The 20,350-nt window shown below is 47.8% G+C and overlaps 1 protein-coding gene across 1 annotated transcript; it reads left to right on the top strand.

Moving 5' to 3' along the window:
* Positions 1–949: 949 nt before the first annotated feature.
* DNAJA2 (DnaJ heat shock protein family (Hsp40) member A2) lies at positions 950–17,793 on the top strand. Its single transcript, XM_077309767.1, has 9 exons — positions 950–1,190; positions 5,596–5,655; positions 7,802–8,025; positions 11,052–11,132; positions 12,005–12,138; positions 13,297–13,493; positions 14,795–14,939; positions 15,343–15,470; positions 16,901–17,793. Exons 1-9 carry the CDS (start codon positions 1,113–1,115, stop codon positions 17,087–17,089), a joined length of 1,236 nt encoding a protein of 411 aa, XP_077165882.1. The 5' UTR covers positions 950–1,112; the 3' UTR covers positions 17,090–17,793.
* Positions 17,794–20,350: the final 2,557 nt, after the last annotated feature.

Below are 20,350 nucleotides of genomic sequence, written 5' to 3'. Positions count from 1 at the left end.
ATCGTGGGGCAATTTTCACATGAAAATTGTGTGTTTGATTCTTGTTCAGAGTGGGTAGGGTGGTCATAAAGAGAGGGCCCCATCCTTAACTTTTGCTAACTTGAGGATTGCTAACTTTAGCCATCACCCCCTTCCTTCCTAAAGAGGCAGTGTCAGGTGCAAGATCCAGAACATAACTCATTGTGATGGCCAGGTAAGATCCTACTGGGAGGCTGCTCCAAATCAGACTATATGCAGGGGTGGGCAGGGGCTCATGGCAATTGTAGTCCATGGACATCTGGAGGGCCACAGTTTGACTACCCCTGCTCTAGATGTTCATGGACTACAGCTACCATGAGTCACTGCCAGTGTGGTGCGTGTAGGGCCCCATGGGAATTGTAGTCCACTAACAACTGGAGAGCCACGGTTGGGCCGCCCCTGCCCTAAACAATTGTGTGACTGAAAGGGAAGCCATTTTACTCTCTCAGCCAGCACAATTGAGAGCTCCCTGCAGGGTGAGATGCAGCCAGACCCAAAAGCTTTCTTACAGGGTCCGAAATCCCGAGTTTTATCATTCCTCACACCCCAGGAGGACCATAGAGAGGACAGGCCCGAGGCTTCTCGCGCAAAGAACCTTGGGGGTCGGCCGTTTGACCTTCTCAGCCACGGCTGCCTTTTCCCTCTCGAAACTACAATTCCCAGGATTCCGTTCACGCCGCCCAGAGGGGGCGTGTCTCCCGCACGGCGTCCTCCGCCCTCTACCTTCCCACTGCCCCGAAACTACAATTCCCAGGATTCCGTTCAAGCGGCTATTTCCCAAAGCCGCTCCTTGAGGGGAGGGGAGAGGCGTGCCCTTCTACCCAAAGCGGGCGGGGCCCAACCGGCCGGCCGCCGCGCAAAGAGGGGCGTGTCCGTGGAGGAAGGCGGGACTTCCCTCGCCGGCCCTTCCCGCTCACGCGCGGACGCGCGCCCTGACGTCGCCCCGTCCGTGCGTGCGTCGCCGCGCCGTGACGTCGCCGCGCCCCCTCTTTCCCGTCCGTCCCTCCCTCCTTCCTCCTCACTGTCGGCCGTCCTGCTCCCGGTCTCTCCGCGGCCTTCCCTGCCGGCGCGGCCTCCCGCGACGCGCACCCAGCATGGCGAACGTGGCCGACACCAAGCTCTACGACATCCTCGGGGTGCCGCCGGGGGCCTCCGACAACGAGCTCAAGAAGGTCCGCCGCCGCCTGGGCCCGGGAGAGGGGGAGGGGGGAAGCCTGAGGGCGAGGACGGGCCCGGGCCCCAAGCCGGGCGGGGGGGGGGGAGAGGAAGGCCGGGGGGGGGGGAAGAGAGAGACAGGACAAGCCTGGGGGGGGGAGGAACAGGCCCAGGCCTGCTGGGGGGGGGGGGAGAGGAACAAGGCTCCGGGGAAGGGACAAGACAGGCTGGGGGGGGAGCAGCAGGAAGGAATAGGCCCGGGGGGGGTACAGGACAAGTCGGAGGGGGGGGGAATAAGGCTCCGGGAAAGGGGCAGGATAGGCTGGGGGGGGAGAGAGCAGATGAAAGAACAGGCCCGGTCGGGGGGGGGGGCTCGTGTGGGGCGAATGGAAGAGGGCGGGGGGGGGGGACGGCGCTGGTGTCCCCCTTTTGGGTGGCTCGGGGGGGGGGGGGGCGGGAGGTGGTTCTGCCCTTGTTGCTGGTGTGGGGGGCAAGCGATGTTCCTGGGCCTTCTTGAAATGGGCGCAGGGGTGATGCTGAGGTGCTCCGGGTCTCTCTGGCGGGGAGGGAAGTTGGGGGAGGGGTGCTCTGGACTTTGGACCACGGTGACCCTCCTGGCCGGATTTCCTCGGCGTGGTGACAAAGGAGAGCCCGCGCAGGCCCATGGAAACGTCAGAAAAATCACAAGCCCTCTCCGCAGGCTAGGGAGCTCAGGGCTTGAATTGGGGGTGGCTTTGCCCATTTCCCAGTAGGCCCCCTTTCCTCTCCTCTCTGGGGCACCCTCTTGCTCTCTCCTCCTTTTAGGTTTGTTTCTCAGGAAGCGCTTGTAGTTTGCCTATGGGTGAGCTCCTTGGTCCCCCTCCCAAGAACCCCCCCCATTTCCTTTCACCTATGTAAGAATTAAGGTCTCCCCTGGTTGGAGGTATCTGGATTCCAGGCAGGGGGAGGCATTGTCTGGGGGCTGCCTGCCCCCCTGCTGCTGCCCCCTCCCCAAGTGTTTCTGTTCTCCTGAGGTTCACTGTTCCTTTGGGATGCACCTGCTACACTTCGAGTCAAGCCCATTGCCTTGCTATTGTCTGTCAGGGGGTGGGGCTCTCCAGCATCTGAAGGAGAAAGATTCACTTGATACGCTTTCTTGAATGGATCTAGGGGTTGAATCAAGGACCCTGGGAGCAATGGATGGTTCTTCTCTTCCACAGCTTCCTCCCCCCCCCCCATCTTATATCGTTCATGATTTGTCACTTGAGCGGTTATGACATTCAGGACATCTTAAAAAATGTTTCCCTGTATCTGTAGCATTCCTCCCCTTGCCCACTTACACCTGTCTAGGAGTTATTCTGTGATGATAATGGTGACCTAGGGGTTCTCTCCCCCCCCCAAAAAAAAAGTTGTCCTAAGGTGGCCCCAGAGATTAGCTTCTCATTCCTCCTCTCTTCCAATCCTTGATGGTGACTCAGTGCTAGCCGCTATGGCCATAAGATTATCTCACACAACTGTGTCTCATGACAAAGGTGACCTAGAAATGCTCTTCACCGTGCTTCCAGAGAGGTGCTGTGTGGTGAGTGCTTCAAGTTTTTATTTCTTTGTATTTTCACCCAGCAAGATACATTTTTGTCCCCAGTATTGCAAATGTAATTTCTGGACCTTGCTCCCCTTTGTCGATCTTGTCACAGCATTTAGAAAACGAAATCAGGGTGGTTTAGAAGGGAGAGGTGGATCAAGTGGTTTCTGGTGATGGAAGTCCAGTCTTGTCCTTCACCCTGGCTTCCTCAGCATTTTATTGGCTGTGCCTGTAACCTATAAGCCATTCCTTCCCCTCCCCTGCCCAGAGAACTCCCTCCCACATCAGAGTTTTTGGCTTGTTAATCACTCTGTTTGTGACGGAAGGGTGGAGCTGCTAGGAGGTACCTCCCCTCCATCTGGACATGTAATGGCTCCGCAATTACTTTGGCCTGGGTGTTATGGCAGCAGGTGTCTTTGAGAACGTATCATGCAGTGAAAAGAGAAATCTGATGTCAACTGGAAAATGATCCCTTTTGTGGATTGAAAAAATCCTATTTGTGTTCTAAAGGTGTTTTGTCTGGGCTCTCTCTCTCTCTCTCTCTGAGGTGTTACTTGAGATCATTAAGTGAACAGTAAGGCTTGTAAAACTACCAGTCATTTTGGTTTCATTGACCAAAAAGACTGCTTTCGCGTTGTTTGTCATATATTAAGAAATCAAATGTTATTGACATTTAAAAGAATGATTTCTGGAGATACAGAAATGCCCTTCTCCCTGTGAAAATCCAAACTTCAGTTGAAAAGCAAAAATCACATGCCTCTGTCCGGTTGCAAATGCCTCTTCATTTTATATCAAACTAATACATCAAAAGAAGACATCTACATTTAACGGAGAAGGAAATTTAAGCCACTTACATAAACAGTGATATTTTTAAATTGCTTAACATGGGACAGCCACCTAGTTAGATAATTTTGTCTGTTTAATCTTTTACTCACCACTGTTTCTTGGCTGGGCTGCAAACATTTTTCTGCATTTGCAGATGTTTGCTGCTGGAGGGGGAACCACCCTGTTTGGGGGGAAAGGGATGTATAGACACATTTAAAATGAATAAATCCCTTTCTGCATTGTTATGCAGAGAGTGGATATGAATTTCAAGTAAAAGAAAAATAGGTCCCATGTTACTGTTTTGGATTTAAAGGTGGGTCTAAAAAAGTTGAAAGTTCACATTCTAAAATATGCAACTTGTGAATCTGCTTCAGTGCTTTTGCATTATTTTGTACTGAACATCTCCTTCAGTTATTCCTTGACGAATAAAATATGTTATTTTATTGCATTTTATAAAAATAATAAGGCTTTGCAAATTGTGGTGGTTATGATGTCTATGAAGCGGAAAAACGGAGTTATGCCCAGGATTCTGGACTGTTGACTGAAGGGAAGGCAGGATATAAATTAAAGGATGATGATGATGATGATGATGGTGATGATGATGATGATGATAATAATGCATTGTGAAATAAGAGAGAGAACTGGTCCATTCAGTGTTATATTAAGGTTGATATCTATACTGGAATTTGAGTTTTAGGAACACAGAATAGGATTCAATTTATGATACTAACTTGTAATCCTTGTGGCATCTCCCTTTCAGTAGATTGGTGTATGATGGTAACTTGGGGTTGAAAGTACGTGAAGGTCTTGGTCATGTTACGCAAACAGTCACCTGGCAGTAGGCATGGCACTTCTTGGTGGTTTGTTTGGACATGCTCGCTACAGAAGCGGTGCTGGTATTGCTTCTGTTCCAAGGAAATGATGTAGCCCTTCTTCGATGTAATGCCTGGTCAACTTTGATGCAATTATACTGAAAAATAAAGGATGTACGCAGAGTTTGCTGAAAGACTTGGCTCGGTTGACGGCCATGTGTGCCTCAGGGTTTACCGCTGAGTTATGGGGAAATCCAGGGCCTCGTTGAAAGTTGGATGTGTGGATACCATCTCCATTGGGCAAGCTTTGTGTAATTATCTCTCCGCCTCTGTAAAATGGACTTGGTAGTCATGCCAGGGTGGCCAACCGTGGTTCTCCAAATGTCCGTGGACTACCATTCCCATGAGCCCCTGTCAGGCTCATGCAGATGGTAGTCAATGGACATTGAAAAGCTACGTTTTGGCCACTCCTGTAGTAGTAGCTTACTGATCAGGATTCTTGCTAGTTAGAGATAAGATAGAAAGCAGATACTTAAAGTACTATGGCTTCAAGAATAGTATGAGGTTGGGGGCTTGTGTTTGAGAGTTGGCCCTATTTTGGTATTGCAACAGTTTATGTTAAATGTACCCAATAGATGTCCGCAAAGGGCTCTACTAACAGAACGTCTGGGTAACTTGGTATTTCATTCAGTATCGTAAGAGTACCAGCTCTAGCATCTCTGCACCCTCCTAAAGGTTGGGAGTAGTAGAGAGTGTTTTTTTGTGTTGAAGAGAATTGTGGCTTCCTTGAAAAATAGAGGCTTTTTTGGTGCGTCTTGATGGGAACAACAGAATGATAAATACTGCATACTTGGGAGAGTGGTAATAATCCAAATAATCCAAATTTAATTCACAAAGTCTTAAATTGGTACAACATTTTGATTTTTGAAGGGGACTTGGCTAGAAGGGTCAAGGGCTGCATAGGTCTTTTCTACAGTCTAAGTGAGGCATTGCAACTCAGATAATATAACTGTTTTCCTTGGCCAGGCCTAGTTAATTTGGCCACAAGCCTCAAATCCCAGGTGCTGCTTAAGCCTCTTTCCTGTCAGTGCAGGTTCTAGTCACTTAAACATTTTCGCTGGAAAGTCGTGGAATGGGGCATTGTGTTGAACTTCAAAAGTAGACTTGATTTGACCTCTAACTTTCTGTATTACTGTCGGTTCATTCCCCCCCCCCCCCATTTAGGCTTACCGAAAACTTGCCAAGGAGTACCACCCTGATAAGAATCCAAATGCTGGTGACAAGGTAAGGCTTCCTTCCTCTCTCAGATTACTGCTAAAATCTAGGTGAAACTGCGTCTTCAGAAGGCGTTCCGATAATACAGGCCCTAGAGCCGGGATCCCCAGAATGATGCCTCTGTGTGCCCCACAATACTTGCCACTCCCTTTCCTGGGGCCCGCTTTGTGTTTTTTGGAAGTGGGCGGAGCCACATGGGGCTTTTGCCCAGCAGGGCTTCCAGGTGGCCATTGGAGATCGGATCGGCTGCGCCAAATATTTTTTAAGTTGCTCCGGCAGCATCTGCCACCACAACTCAAGGATCTCCACGCGTGACTGACGGTAAGCCGCATGTATGCAAGAAAATATCTTTAAACAATATGCTCGTTTCAAAAGGCACCCTGCTGAACAGCGCTCCTGCCTGAAACGCTGATGAATTACCGTTAGTTCCGCACGACCTCCCTCCCTGACATTTTGTGGTTGTCAGCCATTTTGTGCTTGCTCTCAGCGTGCTGTGACAGTTCTCCAAAGGTGCCTGCAGGCCCAACAACGATCAGGGAGCCCGGTCCCAGAGTGCGGCTGGAAGGCCTGTGAGGTGGCAGCCTTGCAGGAGCTAAGCAGATCTAGCTGCCTTGGTGGCTCCTGGAAGGGCAGAAAGGCAAGAACGGACTGTGTAAATGAAATAAATAGACCTAAGCCTTGTCGGGAGTAGGCTCAGAAGCTTTGTCAGGCCACCTTCTGTTCCACAGTGGAAGGGAGACTATCAGGAAGTTGATCAGTAGGTCATAGAATCATAGAGTTGGAAGGGGCCATACAGGCCATCTAGTCCAACCCCCTGCTCAACGCAGGATCAGCCCTAAGCATCCAAGAAAAGTGTGTATCCAGCCTTTGCTTGAAGACGGCCAGTGAGGGGGAGCTCACCACCTCCTTAGGCAGCCTATTCCACTGCTGAACTATTCTGACTGTGAATTTTTTTTCCTGATATCTAGCCTATATCGTTGTACTTGTAGTTTAAACCCATTACTGAATATGTGAATGGCCTTCGAGTCCGATCCATGAAAACCTGAAGGAAGAGTTATCCAGAAAATTCCTACTAGGCTACTGATAGCCAGAGACTCCCAAGTGGCTCCACCAGCACTGCTGGCAGGGTTTGTCTCATGCTCTTAAACAGCGTTCAATGTCAGCTCATCAATTTCTGCCCCCTGCAGCGACGCCGGTTGGCCACAGTGCAGGAAGAGGCATCCGGGGAATCGCTATCAAATTACTGTTGCTGTCAAACAGCGTGGCCCTTGCAGTGCCGGCTCTCAGCCCCACAGAAGCCCACTGGGCATGGTTTGTCCATGGGCCATTTCAACTCCCCTGTCTGGCCCTGTGGGATTTGAGTGTAGGCAGCGGGGAGATCTTGACGCTCTTAGCACTATGGAAGCCGTGTGAATGTTGGGGAATTGACCGAGATGCCTGGGGACAAAACAGCCGGTGAAATTAATGGGTTGAGTCTGTGGAGCCAGGTGAACCTGGACTTTCCAAGTAAAAGTCATTAAAGCGGGGTTGGGATGCCCAAAGGCACCCTAGAGTCCAGAAAGGGCAGGCACTTTGCATCTACCTACAAAATACTGGCCAGAGGATTAAGGAAGGCCTGCTGCGTTCTTGTCTGCTATGCTTCCCAAGAAGAGTACTAGCTTAAGGGGGAAACCACTCTGATTCTAGCCACTGATCAGAAAACACGTTTCTTTAGAGAGTCCCCCTCTACCCTTCCTTGTCAGAGATGTCTGTGCTGCATCTGCCTGCTGTCTAGGGAAGGATACTGTACTACTGGTCAGTTGTCTTAGGGCTGGATTTCTCAACCAGGGTTTCTTGAGGGCCCTGGAATGGTTTCCGGAATGGGTGGAAAGCTGCAGCCCTCCCCTCTCAGAAATAAGCGGCAGTGCTGTCACACCAATTTCACTCCCCTTCCTCCCCACTCTCCTTCCCATGCATCTCCTGCTGTTGCTTAGAGACAGGGTGTGAGCTACAGTTTGGAGCTAGTTGCCGGAAAAAGCAGCATATAAGTGTAATAATCTTATGTTACCGAAGCATATACTTACCTGACAAGGAAAACTGTCTTTCCGCTGGCGCAAATGTCACTGAAGAGCCAATTAATAGATTTGTTTTCCATCTGCTTTTATCTCTCCTTTAGTTCAAAGAAATAAGCTTTGCCTACGAAGTTCTCTCAAATCCGGAGAAACGTGAATTATACGACCGGTATGGGGAGCAGGGCCTCCGGGAAGGCAGCGGCGGAAGCGGAGGAATGGACGATATTTTCTCCCACATATTTGGCGGGGGGCTGTTTGGTTTCATGGGTAGTCAGAGCAGAAGTCGCAATGGCAGGAGAAGAGGCGAAGACATGATGCACCCGCTCAAGTAAGTACCTCAACGTTTGTTTCAGAAGCTTGTAAGGAAAGTCCCTGGTTTTTTAATTCCTCTTCCCACAGCAGGCACCCTGTGAAGGAGGCGAGGCTGAGAAAGCTCTGACAGAACTGATCTGTGAGAACAGCTCTGACAGAACTGCGACTAGCCCAAGGTCACCCAGCTGGCTGCGTGCGGAGTAGTGGGAACTCGCACCTGGCTCACCAGATTAGAAGCCACCGTTCCTAACCACAACATTGCCCCTGTCTGGGAATCTTTGTCGAGGGGAGGCATTTGTAATCATCGGAATGCTTTTAATTTTTTAACTTTGCATGTTGTCTCCACTGTTGTCACCCGCCTTGAGCGATACGGAAGGGCGGGATGGGAATAAAAATTTATTACTATTATTATATTAATCATTGTCTGCAAGCAAAAGGAGTAGGCATGAAATTATAGAAATATGAAGGAAGGATAAATAGTAAAACATGTCAACAATATCCAAAGGAGACCTTGGTACAATTCCATTGTGTCGTGAGTTACATGTAATTGGTGGATTGAAGTATCAAGCTGAGCTTTTTTTCTGGCTCGAAATAAATTTGAGGCCTGGCCCCAGACTGAAGGTTTAATAGTTGAATGACACTTCAGTACAGCAGCACAGAAGAAAGGGGGAGGGTACCTGTAACGTGGACCTGGTCATAGAATACCTGGCCAATCTTCAAGTCTTCCCACATACTTGGGACCGTTAGTGTATTGTAAGGCTCAAGTTTGAATGCCAGGCTGATCTATGAAGAACCACTCAATGGTAAAAAAAATTGAGAAAGGCTGAGTTAAGGAATCGTTCTGATAGAGGCATCACATTTTGATAGTAGTATTAAGGATCTGTCTCCTCCCCCCCCCCCCATGCCTACATGATCGGGATGTCTACCTATATCTTGGTTCTTGTTGCTAAACTTTGAAAACTTTAAATGTGACTTGGGAGGGGTTTGCCCCAAGGAATCTGCACCTGATTACGTACCTGTTTATAGAAATAGGGCCAAGCATCTAAGTGATTGCTGACTAGAACGCTAGTCTCACCCATGCCTGAAGTAATTTAAGTTGTTAACAAGGAAGAGAATCCTCATTGGAGTTGTAAAACTGCTTATTAACAGTCCAGTGAGTAGATCATGTTCAGGGTTTTGTCGAGTTAATTTTACTATAGTCACTGAAGGTCAAACGATTTGGCATCCCTTTACAGTGAGAGACAAGCAGGTTCGAACAAAGAGGTGTCATAGGTAGATTAAGAAGGGGGGAGGTAGAGACTTAATCCAGTTTGTGGGTGCCTGAAGTGAGGCAGTTTGAAGTTTTGGGAAGTTCTAACTTATCTTATTTCCCAGAAGGCTGTGCAAAATTTTTCCAATGACCAGTGAGAAATCAGCATTCCCGTTTACTGTCCGGCGTAAAACCTTGCATTCTTAGGCTCCAGCTGATAGGCTGTTGCCTGAGGAGGGGTGTGTCCCAGCACACGGTTGGTGGCTTTGTTCTTTGCTGTCAGTTGGCAGAGCAATACCGACGCAAATGGAAAGGGGAGAAAGTGTGACAAAAGTGGATCTATAATGGCTGCTGAATGTCCACGTTCCCTGTGAATGCCGTCCTGATGCTTTTGCTCGAAGAGCAAAGCAGCCGTTACAGGAAGAGAGAAGCAATGACCATCTTACCTATCTAGTAGACCTGTATTCCCGTCTTTCCTCCAAACTCCAAAAGGCATACCTGATTGGCCTTCCCTCCATTCTTTCCTTGTGAAGTAGGATAGGCTGGCGGACACCCAGTGACAATGTGAGGATTTGAATTCAGGTCTCCCAGATCGTAGTCTGCTGCTGTTACCCAGGGTTACCGGCGTTTTGTAATTAAAGAGCCAAAGCTCAGCAAGAGATGACAAAAGGGCCAGCATGTGAGCTCTTTTGCATAACTGAAGCCATGAAACTTAATACTGGTGAGAATTGACACGTTAGTTTATTCATCCACAGTGGCTCCACAGCCCAAATGCTGGTAGTTGGAAATTTTTATTAGGACGTGGTGCACCTGAGGTCTCTCAGTAAGTCACACTTTTATGCAGGAGCCCCTTGTCCAGGTGTTTTTAGGCAGTGGCACAAATCTGCACGTGGATCGCCAGCCTCCATCTTTTTCCTTTTCATTTCTGCATCTCTCAGAAGAGTCTCATAGAAATGTTTGCCTTTCACATCTTGGTTATTCTCACATCTTCCCTGTCTTTCCCAGTATACCTTAGCTTAAAGATTTTTGTGTTCTCCCATGTTGAGATTTTTGACTAAAGGTGTACCCTTGCGTGAAAGCATTCCTTTTTCTTAGTGCAGCCACCAGCTTCCCTTCTCTCAGCTGACATGATGCATGGTGCTGTTAGGGGGGGGGGTTCATGCACAAGCAGGTGAAATTTTCAGACAGGGATAATTAGTGAGCATGCAGTCCTCCTGTGGCTGCTGGTGGTGGTAGTGAGGAGAAGCTGGGAAAGTTCTGTTCAGCTGCTAATCCCAGAGTGGTTGCTATCAGGTCCATGCTGGTCCTCTGCTGCATGGCCCAGGCTAGCCAGATCTTGCAAGCTAAGCAGGGCTGCCCCTGGTTAGTTCAAGGAAGCCCAGGGCCGCTCCGCAGAAAACCTTACGGCAGGGATAGTCAAACTGCGGCCCTCCAGTTGTCCATGGACTACGGTTCCCATGAGCCCCTGCCAGCTTTTGCTGGCAGGGGCTCATGGGATTTGTAGTCCATGGACATCTGGAGGGCCGCAGTTTGACCACCCCTGCCCTACGGGGGTCGCCATAAATAGGCTGTGACTTGATGGTACAACCTAACTTGAAAAGTGCAGCATTAATGGTCTCGTTCCCATGTTGAGAGTCTGGATTTAAAAGGTGTAATTATAATTATGTGCAATTATTATGTTTTCAGCTAATGGTGCACTGTTAAAGGCGCTGTGCATCAAGCAACAACTTGGTGTAGCCTTTATGTACTCGTGTTCTCATTCCTCTAAAGCACAAACCCTGTTCTCTTTCTAGAGTTTCATTAGAAGATCTATATAATGGAAAGACCACCAAACTACAACTTAGCAAGAATGTCCTTTGTAGTTCGTGTAACGGGTGAGTGGCACTTCCTGTTCACCTGCTTTTAATCGCTAGGACTTGAAGATGAGAAGTAGTCAAAAACTGAGCAGTCTTACGTGTGGAAAACGATCAGCGTTATGCTACTGTCAGGAAAGTGAACCTCCACCTAGAATTCAGTGCAAAATCAGCATGATGACTGCAGCAGCTAAAATTACAAAAAAAAAAAAAAAAAACAGCTGCATCTCATTTTTCACTGTTCAGTCCAAAATGGTTTGTGTCAGTCTCCTGTCTAGGGTCTGAATCCTGGTACTGATCAGACCCAATTATGATATCATTTATTGTATATAGCCAAAGGTCATTTACAAAGCGCAATTAAAACAATAAAGTACAAATACAAATAAAACAATATTTCTCCAATATTGCGTACATAAAATTGTAAATAAGGGCTACTGAGTTACAATAAGAAAAAAAAGTGTATCAAGGTGGAGACTCCTGTAAAAATGCTTTGGCTTGGATCTTTCTGGCGGCCAGAGCAAAAAGTGCCACCCTATATTAAATATACGAGTCGGCATTTGATAACAGATAGGTGACTTTGTCAAAATCAGAAATAGGGTATGAGCTCAGTAATAACTTGGCAAGGAATTTGCCCCGGGGTTCAGAGTACAGGGGACAAGCCAAAACATAGTGAGGCAAGTCCACAGATGAATTTCCACATATACACAGGCGTTGGGCTGTGGGGATTTGGAGATCTCGCCCAGAGAGCATGGCTGATGGGTCAGACCTACTTAAATGTCAGCAGTAGCAGCAGAATTGGGTGTCCCCAGTCTGCTCATTGGTTTCAGAGGGTGTAAATCTTTGCGTGCCTCTTTCTGCCTGTAACAGTGCCTAACCAATGCCTTCTGATCCAGTCAAGGGGGTAAATCTGGAGCAGTTCAGAAGTGTTCGGCTTGCCGAGGCAGAGGTGTGCGCATCATGATCAGACAGCTGGCTCCTGGGATGGTGCAGCAGATGCAGTCGGTGTGCTCTGACTGCAACGGAGAAGGTAGGCTGGACCGTCCTTGTGTAAACCTGCAAAAAAGCAGTCTAGAATTTCAAGCGTTTTCAGAGGCCCCTTTTAAGGTCCTGTTCAGGCCGTCGGTATATATATAATGATGTGAAATGATGCTGCAGCTTTGCAAGACGAGGGATTCCTAAATGGTCGGGAGCAGGAGAATGGCTCAGTTTTGCTGTACAATGCAAGTTTAAGCAGCAACAGGGGATTCCGAGCTTTTTGATTTTGGGGATTGAATCATTGCTTGCCCATGGATTGAAGAGAAGCCACATTGGATCGGGCCAGTGGCCCATCTAGTCCGACCTTTTGTCACACGGTGGCCAAAACCCAGCCGTCATCAGGAGGTCCACAAGCAGAACCAGAACTCCCGAAGCCATCCCACCCCTCCCCCAGCACCTAGAGTTCATTTGGTGATAGATCAAGATGGATTGCCAACTTAGTCTGTCTATAGCACTGGTGAAGAGCAAGAGTCCAGTAGCATTATAAAGACATCTGTGGCAGGGTAGGAGCTTTTGTGAATCCCTACTCGAACCTGGGACCTTTGGCATGCCAAGCAAAGGTTTTGTCATTCAGCTACAGCCCTTCCCTATTTCACAGTGGTTTGGTTGCCATTCCAGGGGTATTGTGACATATAAACCATATCATGCATGAGGAAAATAACATTCCCATGTCCAAGGTATCTCATATGACCCCTTCCTATATAATTACAATATGCCTCTTACCTGATAGGTGTGGGTGAGGACAAGGTCATGGGGGAGCAACAGCCAAACCATTATTTAGTGGGGGGTGGGGGGGCAGGATGATCGTGTCAGGGTAGAATCCAAGGAAGTCGGTGCCTTAAAGCCTGCCTTATTGATATGAACTGGGAATCGTTGCAGAATCACAGATCTGGATACACACAACCTTATACAATACTACGTAAAACCATATTTTATGTATACTGTTTTATGTATTGTTCTCTGTTATAATGTAAACCGCCCTGAGCCTCCGGGAAGGGCGGTATAGAAGTATGATAAATAAATAAATAAATAATTCTTGGGAGGGTAACATCTAAGGACTGGGTGCCTGCAGGTTTATGGCAAAACAGCAAAACACAGATGCCCTGACATGCTTTTTGTGTGTGTGTGTGTGTGTGCTTTATGTGCACAGGAGAAGTAATTAATGAAAAAGACCGTTGTAAAAAATGCGAAGGGAAGAAAGTGATAAAAGAAGTGAAGATCCTTGAGGTCCACGTAGACAAAGGCATGAAGCACGGCCAGAGAATCACCTTTACCGGAGAAGCGGATCAAGCCCCGGGAGTAGAGCCAGGCGACATCGTTCTCCTGCTCCAAGAAAAAGAGCATGAGGTAATGTTGGATGGAAAATGCAAACCTGTTCTGTCTGTGCCCGTTGGTCCAGCTTGACCACAAGAGCGGCCTGGGTCAGCAATCATAGAGTCGGAAGGGACCTCCAGGGTCATCTAAGCCAAACCCCTGCAGAATGCAGGAAACCCACCACTAACTGCCCACCCACAGCGACCTCAATTTCATGTACAGATGATGTAACCTCCCTCTCTCAAAAAAAAATCCCAGAATCCATGGTCTGCGGGACCCCAAAGTAGCAATTTGACCCCAAAGTAGCAATCAGCATTTGACCCCAAAGTAGCAAACAGCATTTCCTGGACATGTAAGAAATGGTCACAAGAGCCAAGCACCGACACAATCCCTTCTGCCCACCCACTCACAATCTGCCTAAATTCACAGAATCAGCCTTTCCGTCAGATGGCTCTCCAGCCTCTGTTTAAAAATTTCCAAAGATGGAGAGCCCACCACCTCCCGAGGAAGCCTGTTCCACTGAGGAACCACTCTAACTGTCTGGAACTTCTTCCGGATGTTGAGACGGAATTTCTTTTGCATTAATTTCATCCCATTGGTTCTGCCCTCTGGGGCAAGAGAAAACAATGATTGACAGGAGGATGTTATATTTGGAAAACCAGTTGTGAATCCCTTCTGCAAATTACACACACAGAGTTTATGTCCACTAGAAAAGATGTGTAGAAATTTGCTGTTGCGCTATCCACCTTTAGTCAGAGCAAAAAAGATGTACTAAAAATAACGAATTCCATGTTCACACTTTGAAAACCAGGCAAGCTAGCACTGGGCATCTTTCATAACAGAAGCCATCCTTCTGTGAGACACTTTTGCTAATGAGAGCCAGCTTGGTGCGATGGTCGCATAATCAGACTAGTGTCTGGGAGACTTGGGTTTCAATCCCCACTCTGCCACGGGTGACCTCAGGCTGGTCACTCACGTAGTCTAACCTACTTCACAGGAATGTTGTGAGGATAAAATGGAAGTAAACAGCTTTGGTCCCCAGTGGGAAGAAAGGCAGGATATAAATCAAGTAAATGAATTTATTGATTTGGTTTGATTTTTATACTTCCCCTCCCTGCAAGCAGGCTTGGGGTGGGTTACAACATAAATAAAATGGTCGATGTTAGTCTCCCTTTTCTAATGACCTGAACCATCTGATGACACCTGGGTTTTGGCAGCTGTATGTCACAGAGCAATGAACTGGATGGGCTATCCAACATGGCTTCTCTGCACATGGGGGAGTTTTTTGTGGGTTATTGTCACCCAGACCTACTGATCCTTTTGATTTCCCAAAGGTATTCCAGAGAGATGGGAACGACCTGCACATGACACACAAAATAGGTCTTGTTGAAGCACTGTGCGGCTTCCAGTTCACATTTAAGCACCTTGATGGGCGTCAGATTGTGGTGAAATACCCTCCGGGGAAAGTCATTGAGCCAGGTAACAGCTGAATTTCCCTAGAGGCCTTTGGGTGGGGAAGGTCATGGTCTGAGATTGTTTTTGAGAGCCAGTTTGGTGTAGTGGTTAGGAGTGCGGACTTCTAATCTGGCATGCCGGGTTCGATTCTGCACTCCCCCACATGCAACCAGCTGGGTGACCTTGGGCTCGCCACGGCACTGATAAAACTGTTCTGACCGAGCAGTGATATCAGGGCTCTCTCAGCCTCACCCACCCCACAGGGTGTTTGTTGTGGGGAGAGGAAAGGGAAGGCAACTGTAAGCCGCTTTGAACCCCTTCGGGTAGAGAAAAGCGGCATATAAGAACCAACTCTTCTTCTTCTTCTTTTTGCTGCTGCCTTTGCCCATTAATACTTACCACGTCTCTGTCATTTCGTGATCTCCAGGCTGTGTCCGCGTAGTCCGAGGGGAAGGAATGCCGCAGTACCGCAACCCCTTTGAAAAGGGGGACCTTTATATAAAGTTCGACGTGCAGTTTCCTGAAAACAACTGGATCAGCCCAGAAAAACTCACAGTAAGTATCCTGCGGCGGCTCGCGCCATATGCTCACTGCTGTGCCCCAGCAGCCTAGTACATAAAGATTTTCTCACGCCATCCAGCGATAATCGGCATAAATTTGAGCCAGGAGATGAGTCATTCGGTTGCTTCTTCGCTTATGGTGATACCGTTCCTTAATGAATATTGAGCAGGGCTGAATCACGCCTCAGTAAGACTCCGAAGACGAACCATCCTTATTCCAGCGTAGGCCTTTGTGAGTCACTTCCTCAGATGCCAAGTGTGCCTCCATAAGGCAGCGAAATGTGCTTTAAGAACTGCTGATTCTGTGGTTGTGTTGCTTGATTGCTTACGAGGACAAAGCAGGTATTGAGGTTTGTTGCAAGGTGTGGTTCTAGAGTGCGGGTCTCCATGAGGTGGTCCACAGTTGTAGGTAATAGTATTCTGGGTTTTGGGTAATTGTCCAAATGAGGAAAGGCGTGTGTTGGATTCCTTTGAGCTAGAAGCTGTAGGTGACAAGCAGTGGTCTGTCACCTGTGTTTGGGCTTGTCTCGGAGAGACACTGTTTTCTGGGTAATATGATAGCTGGGTCTAACTCCCTAAAAGGTAGACATGTTTAAGAGGAGGACAACTTGTTTACTGCGGCTTCAGGGGCAAGGACCTGGAGCAGTGGGTTCAAATTATGGGAAAGGAGGTTCCATTTAAGCATTTTCTGATGGCGAGGGCTGTTCGGAGATGGAATGTGCTACCTCAGAAGGGCTGGATGAGCACCTGTCAGTGTCAAGCGTTGCAAGAACTCACAACAAGCTTCTATATTAAATAAAGCGTTTATTGAGAAGTTACTTCATACACCTAAGCTTAGAAAGTCAAATCTGCCCGAGGACAGATTTGCCTCCCCTTATCAATACATTTCTCCCGCCTAAAACTTGAAAGTTCCCATAGGAGGGGGAAAAGGAGGCACCTGGTGCCATAAACCATAGTGTTACACTTCACACGTCCTTGGTCGTCTCCGGACAAGATAAGATGTTATGGTTACAAAAGACAGACCCAGTCGGGAGGTTCAAAAGACAAATAATTCACAGCACCCTGTGATAACAGGATGCAGCAACATAGTTTCAGTTTCAAGCATGCAAGCATAATATATGGGCCTTGGGTTACATAGGGCCTCGAAAACAAAGCAAAGACAAGGAAAATAAAGATGGGGAAGCTCATGCTAACTCATGGCAGGGTTCAGCAGCAATCCTGACAGTCAGGAGTGAGTGATTTATAAGTCCCTGAGAAGGTGGGGGGCCGGACTGGATGGCCCTTTGTGGTCTCTCCCAGCTCTTTGTGATTCTGAAGGAGAGCAACAGGAGCTGTTCCCATCGGAAGAGGCGTGGAGTGGGGTAAACGAAGCGAAACTTTCAAAAGCAGAAATTTTGCATCACTCTTCTGTCTGTTTTATTAAAGGAACTTGAGGATCTTCTGCCGGCCAGACCAGAAGTCCCCAATATAATTAGCGAGGCAGAGGAAGTAGACCTTCAAGAATTCGATACCACCCGTGGTTCAGGCGGTGGGCAGAGGCGCGAAGCGTACAACGACAGTTCGGACGAGGAGAGCGGCCACCACGGACCTGGGGTTCAGTGCGCCCATCAGTAAAGGAAAAAAAAAAAAAAGTTTTGTCTGGGGCGGGGGAGGGGGGGAAGTTACACACGGATTTTTCTCTTCAAATTTTGCCTGACTTGTTTTCAGCAAAATCCAGTTGGGTTGTATAAAAATAAAACAATCCACCCGAACCCCAACGGACATCTCTTGCTGTATGTGTAACTTTTAAATTGGTCCATAGTATCTACAGAGTGTATAATTTAAACTAACCACAAAAGCTTTCATCTTCATTTTTTTTTTGTTTTGTTTTTGTTTTGTTTTTTTACTATTCCGTAGCAGAAATAAATGCACTTGAAAGGAAGATGAGGCTCCTTCTCACCGGGTTAAGTTTCAGTCCTTGTACTCGTGCTTGATTTTTACCAGTTATGTGTAGATTTTAAGTTCCATATTTTAAAAAAAAAGAAACGAAAAATTTCAAATTCTACATTGTAAAAGGTTTTTTTTGTGTACAACTTTGTCCCGAAGCTTGGTATTTGGCTGCACCCGCGTTAAGCTGCTACAAATAGACTAAAGAAAACTTCTTCATAGCCTGTATCTATCACTTTAGATGCATGGTAAGTAAATGGGCGTTGCACACTGTGGGTTAGAAATGACGGGGAGAGAACCATGGCAGACGAAATTAGAAACGGTTGTACAAGTTTTTTTACCATCTTGTGAAGGGTTCCTGAAACTTAATAAAAGCCGTTGGTGTATGATAACCTTGCCTCCTAACTCCCTCCTTTCGTTAAATCCGTGCCTTGGAAATTTAGTCGTGGGAATTCAAGTAGGGATGGTTCAGAAGCAGGGAGCAACATGGTGACTAGCAGCTAGGGCCGGCATCTACATGTTTGGTGTAGTGGTTAGGAGTGCGGACTTCTAATCTGGTATGCCAGGTTCGATTCTGCACTCCCCCACATGCAGCCAGCTGGGTGACCTTGGGCTCGCCACGGCACTGATAAAACTGTTCTGACCGGGCAGTGATATCAGGGCTCTCTCAGCCTCACCCACCCCACAGGGTGTCTGTTGTGGGGAGAGGAAAGGGAAGGCGACTATAAGCTGCTTTGAGCCTCCTTCGGGTAGGGAAAAGCGGCATATAAGAACCAACTCTTCTTCTTCTTCTTCTACATACCCCAAGGTGAGGAAGCTGCTGGGACTCAGGTCTTCTGAAGGGGCCCTCTGCCAGCGGTAGAGCATCTCCAGTTCAATCCCTGGCATCCGCAGTTCAAAGGGCCACCGCCTGAGAGCCGCTGCTGGTCTGAGTAGGCAAAACTGACCTTTAGGGATGAAGGGTCTGGTCCAGCATAAGGCACGGCCCTGTGTTCAAGACCCGGCTGCCCACCCACTTGCTTACAAACACCACGCCATCTGTGTGCCCAGCTAGATCAAGAATGAGGAGTTAAGTCTGTAGCTGCAGGAAAAAGCCAGGCGTTCAGGGGCTGGGTATCAGTTTCTGACAGATGCCACTCATGTCTTTAGATGCAGCTAGATAGAAGGGGAGCTTGCCTGTCCTTATATCTTCGAGAGCGTTCAAATGTATACACTTCCTGCTTCGTGGGGGAACGGGCATGTGGGCGGCGCAAGGGGGAGTGAAATGGTATGGGAAGGAGGCACTGGGGAAGGGGATACGGATGGGGTCCTCCATGCATTTTACCGGGTTCCCAAAAAATCTGGAGCTGGCCCTACAGCTTAGGCCAGAACTAGGATGCTGTGGATGAAAATGCTTCTATAATAATAATGATATATTTATTTTTGGCCCACCCTTCTGAATGCTCAGGAGGATAGCATCAGTAGAATCAACATACAATTTAAAACTTTAAAACCATTACAATACACACATAACCCCCTCTAAATCTCCAGGCGGGAGTCTTCTAGCAGGAGCCAGTCTTTTGGCTTCTCCTAGCTGTGATGTCAACTATTTCAGTGGAAGTTATTGTGGGCCTCGACCATGAGCCTGGTGGAACAGCTCCATCTTTCAGGCCCTGCAGAACTGATTAAAGTACTGCAGGATCCTGATCTCTCCCGGGAGCTTGTCCCACCAGGCTGGGTCGAGGGCCAAAAAAGGCCCTGGCGGAGTTCACCTGTCTCAGGCCAGGGGCCCTGAGCAGATCCTCATTTGAAGATGGTAATGCTCTTGAGGGATTATAGGTTCAAAGTGTGGCCTCTGGTTCCCACTGCCAAGAGAATTCCTCACGGAGAGTCACCGTTGGTGAGCGAGTTCTAACTCAGCATAGTCTGCCGTCAGACCTTTCCTTTTATATGTGCTCCGAATGCCTGATTTAAGCTTGCCACTGGTGAAGCAAAGAGCTTTCCTTTTAAACTACATCAGCATCTCTAAACTGCTTAGCTTGAACAAGGAGAGAAATTAGTTTTGTGGCCATGATGGTGTAGAATTTGTCTTGGCTAAATAGCCTTCCATGCCCACCTGCTTCTGAAACACCAAGAGCCTCTAGAATTGGACCTGGAGGCTGTGAGGCTGGGGTTAGCGTTTCGGGGATTATATCTGGTGCAGGTTTCAACATGTTCGCATTCCTGAGCCAAATTTACGAAGCCCTATTAAAATGAAGTCAACAAAATGCTTTTGTTTGAGTTTCTTTAGGTGGCGTTAATTGAGTGCACTATGAAGTTGCAACACTGGGCAGAGCTGGAAAGCAGAAACAAAAACAGCATCATTCAAAAGATGACCTGGGTTTTTGTACTCTGCTTTTTCACCACCTGAAGGAGTCTCAAAGGAGTTTACCACCGTAGCCTCCCAATCTGGAGAAACGGGTTTGATTCCCCACTCCCCTGCATGCAGCCAGCTGGATGACCTTGAACTAGTCATAGTTCTTTTAGAGCTCTCTCAGCCACCCCTACCTTGCTGGGTGCCTGTTGTGGAGAGAGGAAGGAAGGGGAAGGCATTTGTAAGACACTTTGGGACTCCTTTGAGTAATGAAAAACAGTGTACAAAAAAAACAGTTTCTCTATTATTTATCGCATGGCAGAATTATGAAGGAAGTGCATATAATATAAAATATGTAACCTAATTGATACAATGGGGAACAATCCCACCACCTGGCAGTCTAAATTTTCAAACCGCTCAATTGCTGCTGGGGAAAGGCCAAAGCGCTCCATTGTGTCTCCCTGGAAAGTACGATCCAAAGGATGAACGGTCACAAACCTCAGTTCCACAAGATATCGATAACTTGATCGACACCAAGGAGAAGCCTGCAGGGTTTGACTCATGACTTAATAATGGAAGACGGCTAATAAATTTCAACAAGCTGTGGCAGAGGCACA

This window comes from Paroedura picta, chromosome 14 (assembly GCF_049243985.1).
Source record: "Paroedura picta isolate Pp20150507F chromosome 14, Ppicta_v3.0, whole genome shotgun sequence".
NCBI lineage: Eukaryota > Metazoa > Chordata > Lepidosauria > Squamata > Gekkonidae > Paroedura > Paroedura picta.
Note: the sequence above shows the minus strand (reverse complement) of the source record. Positions and strands in the feature narration are given on the sequence as shown.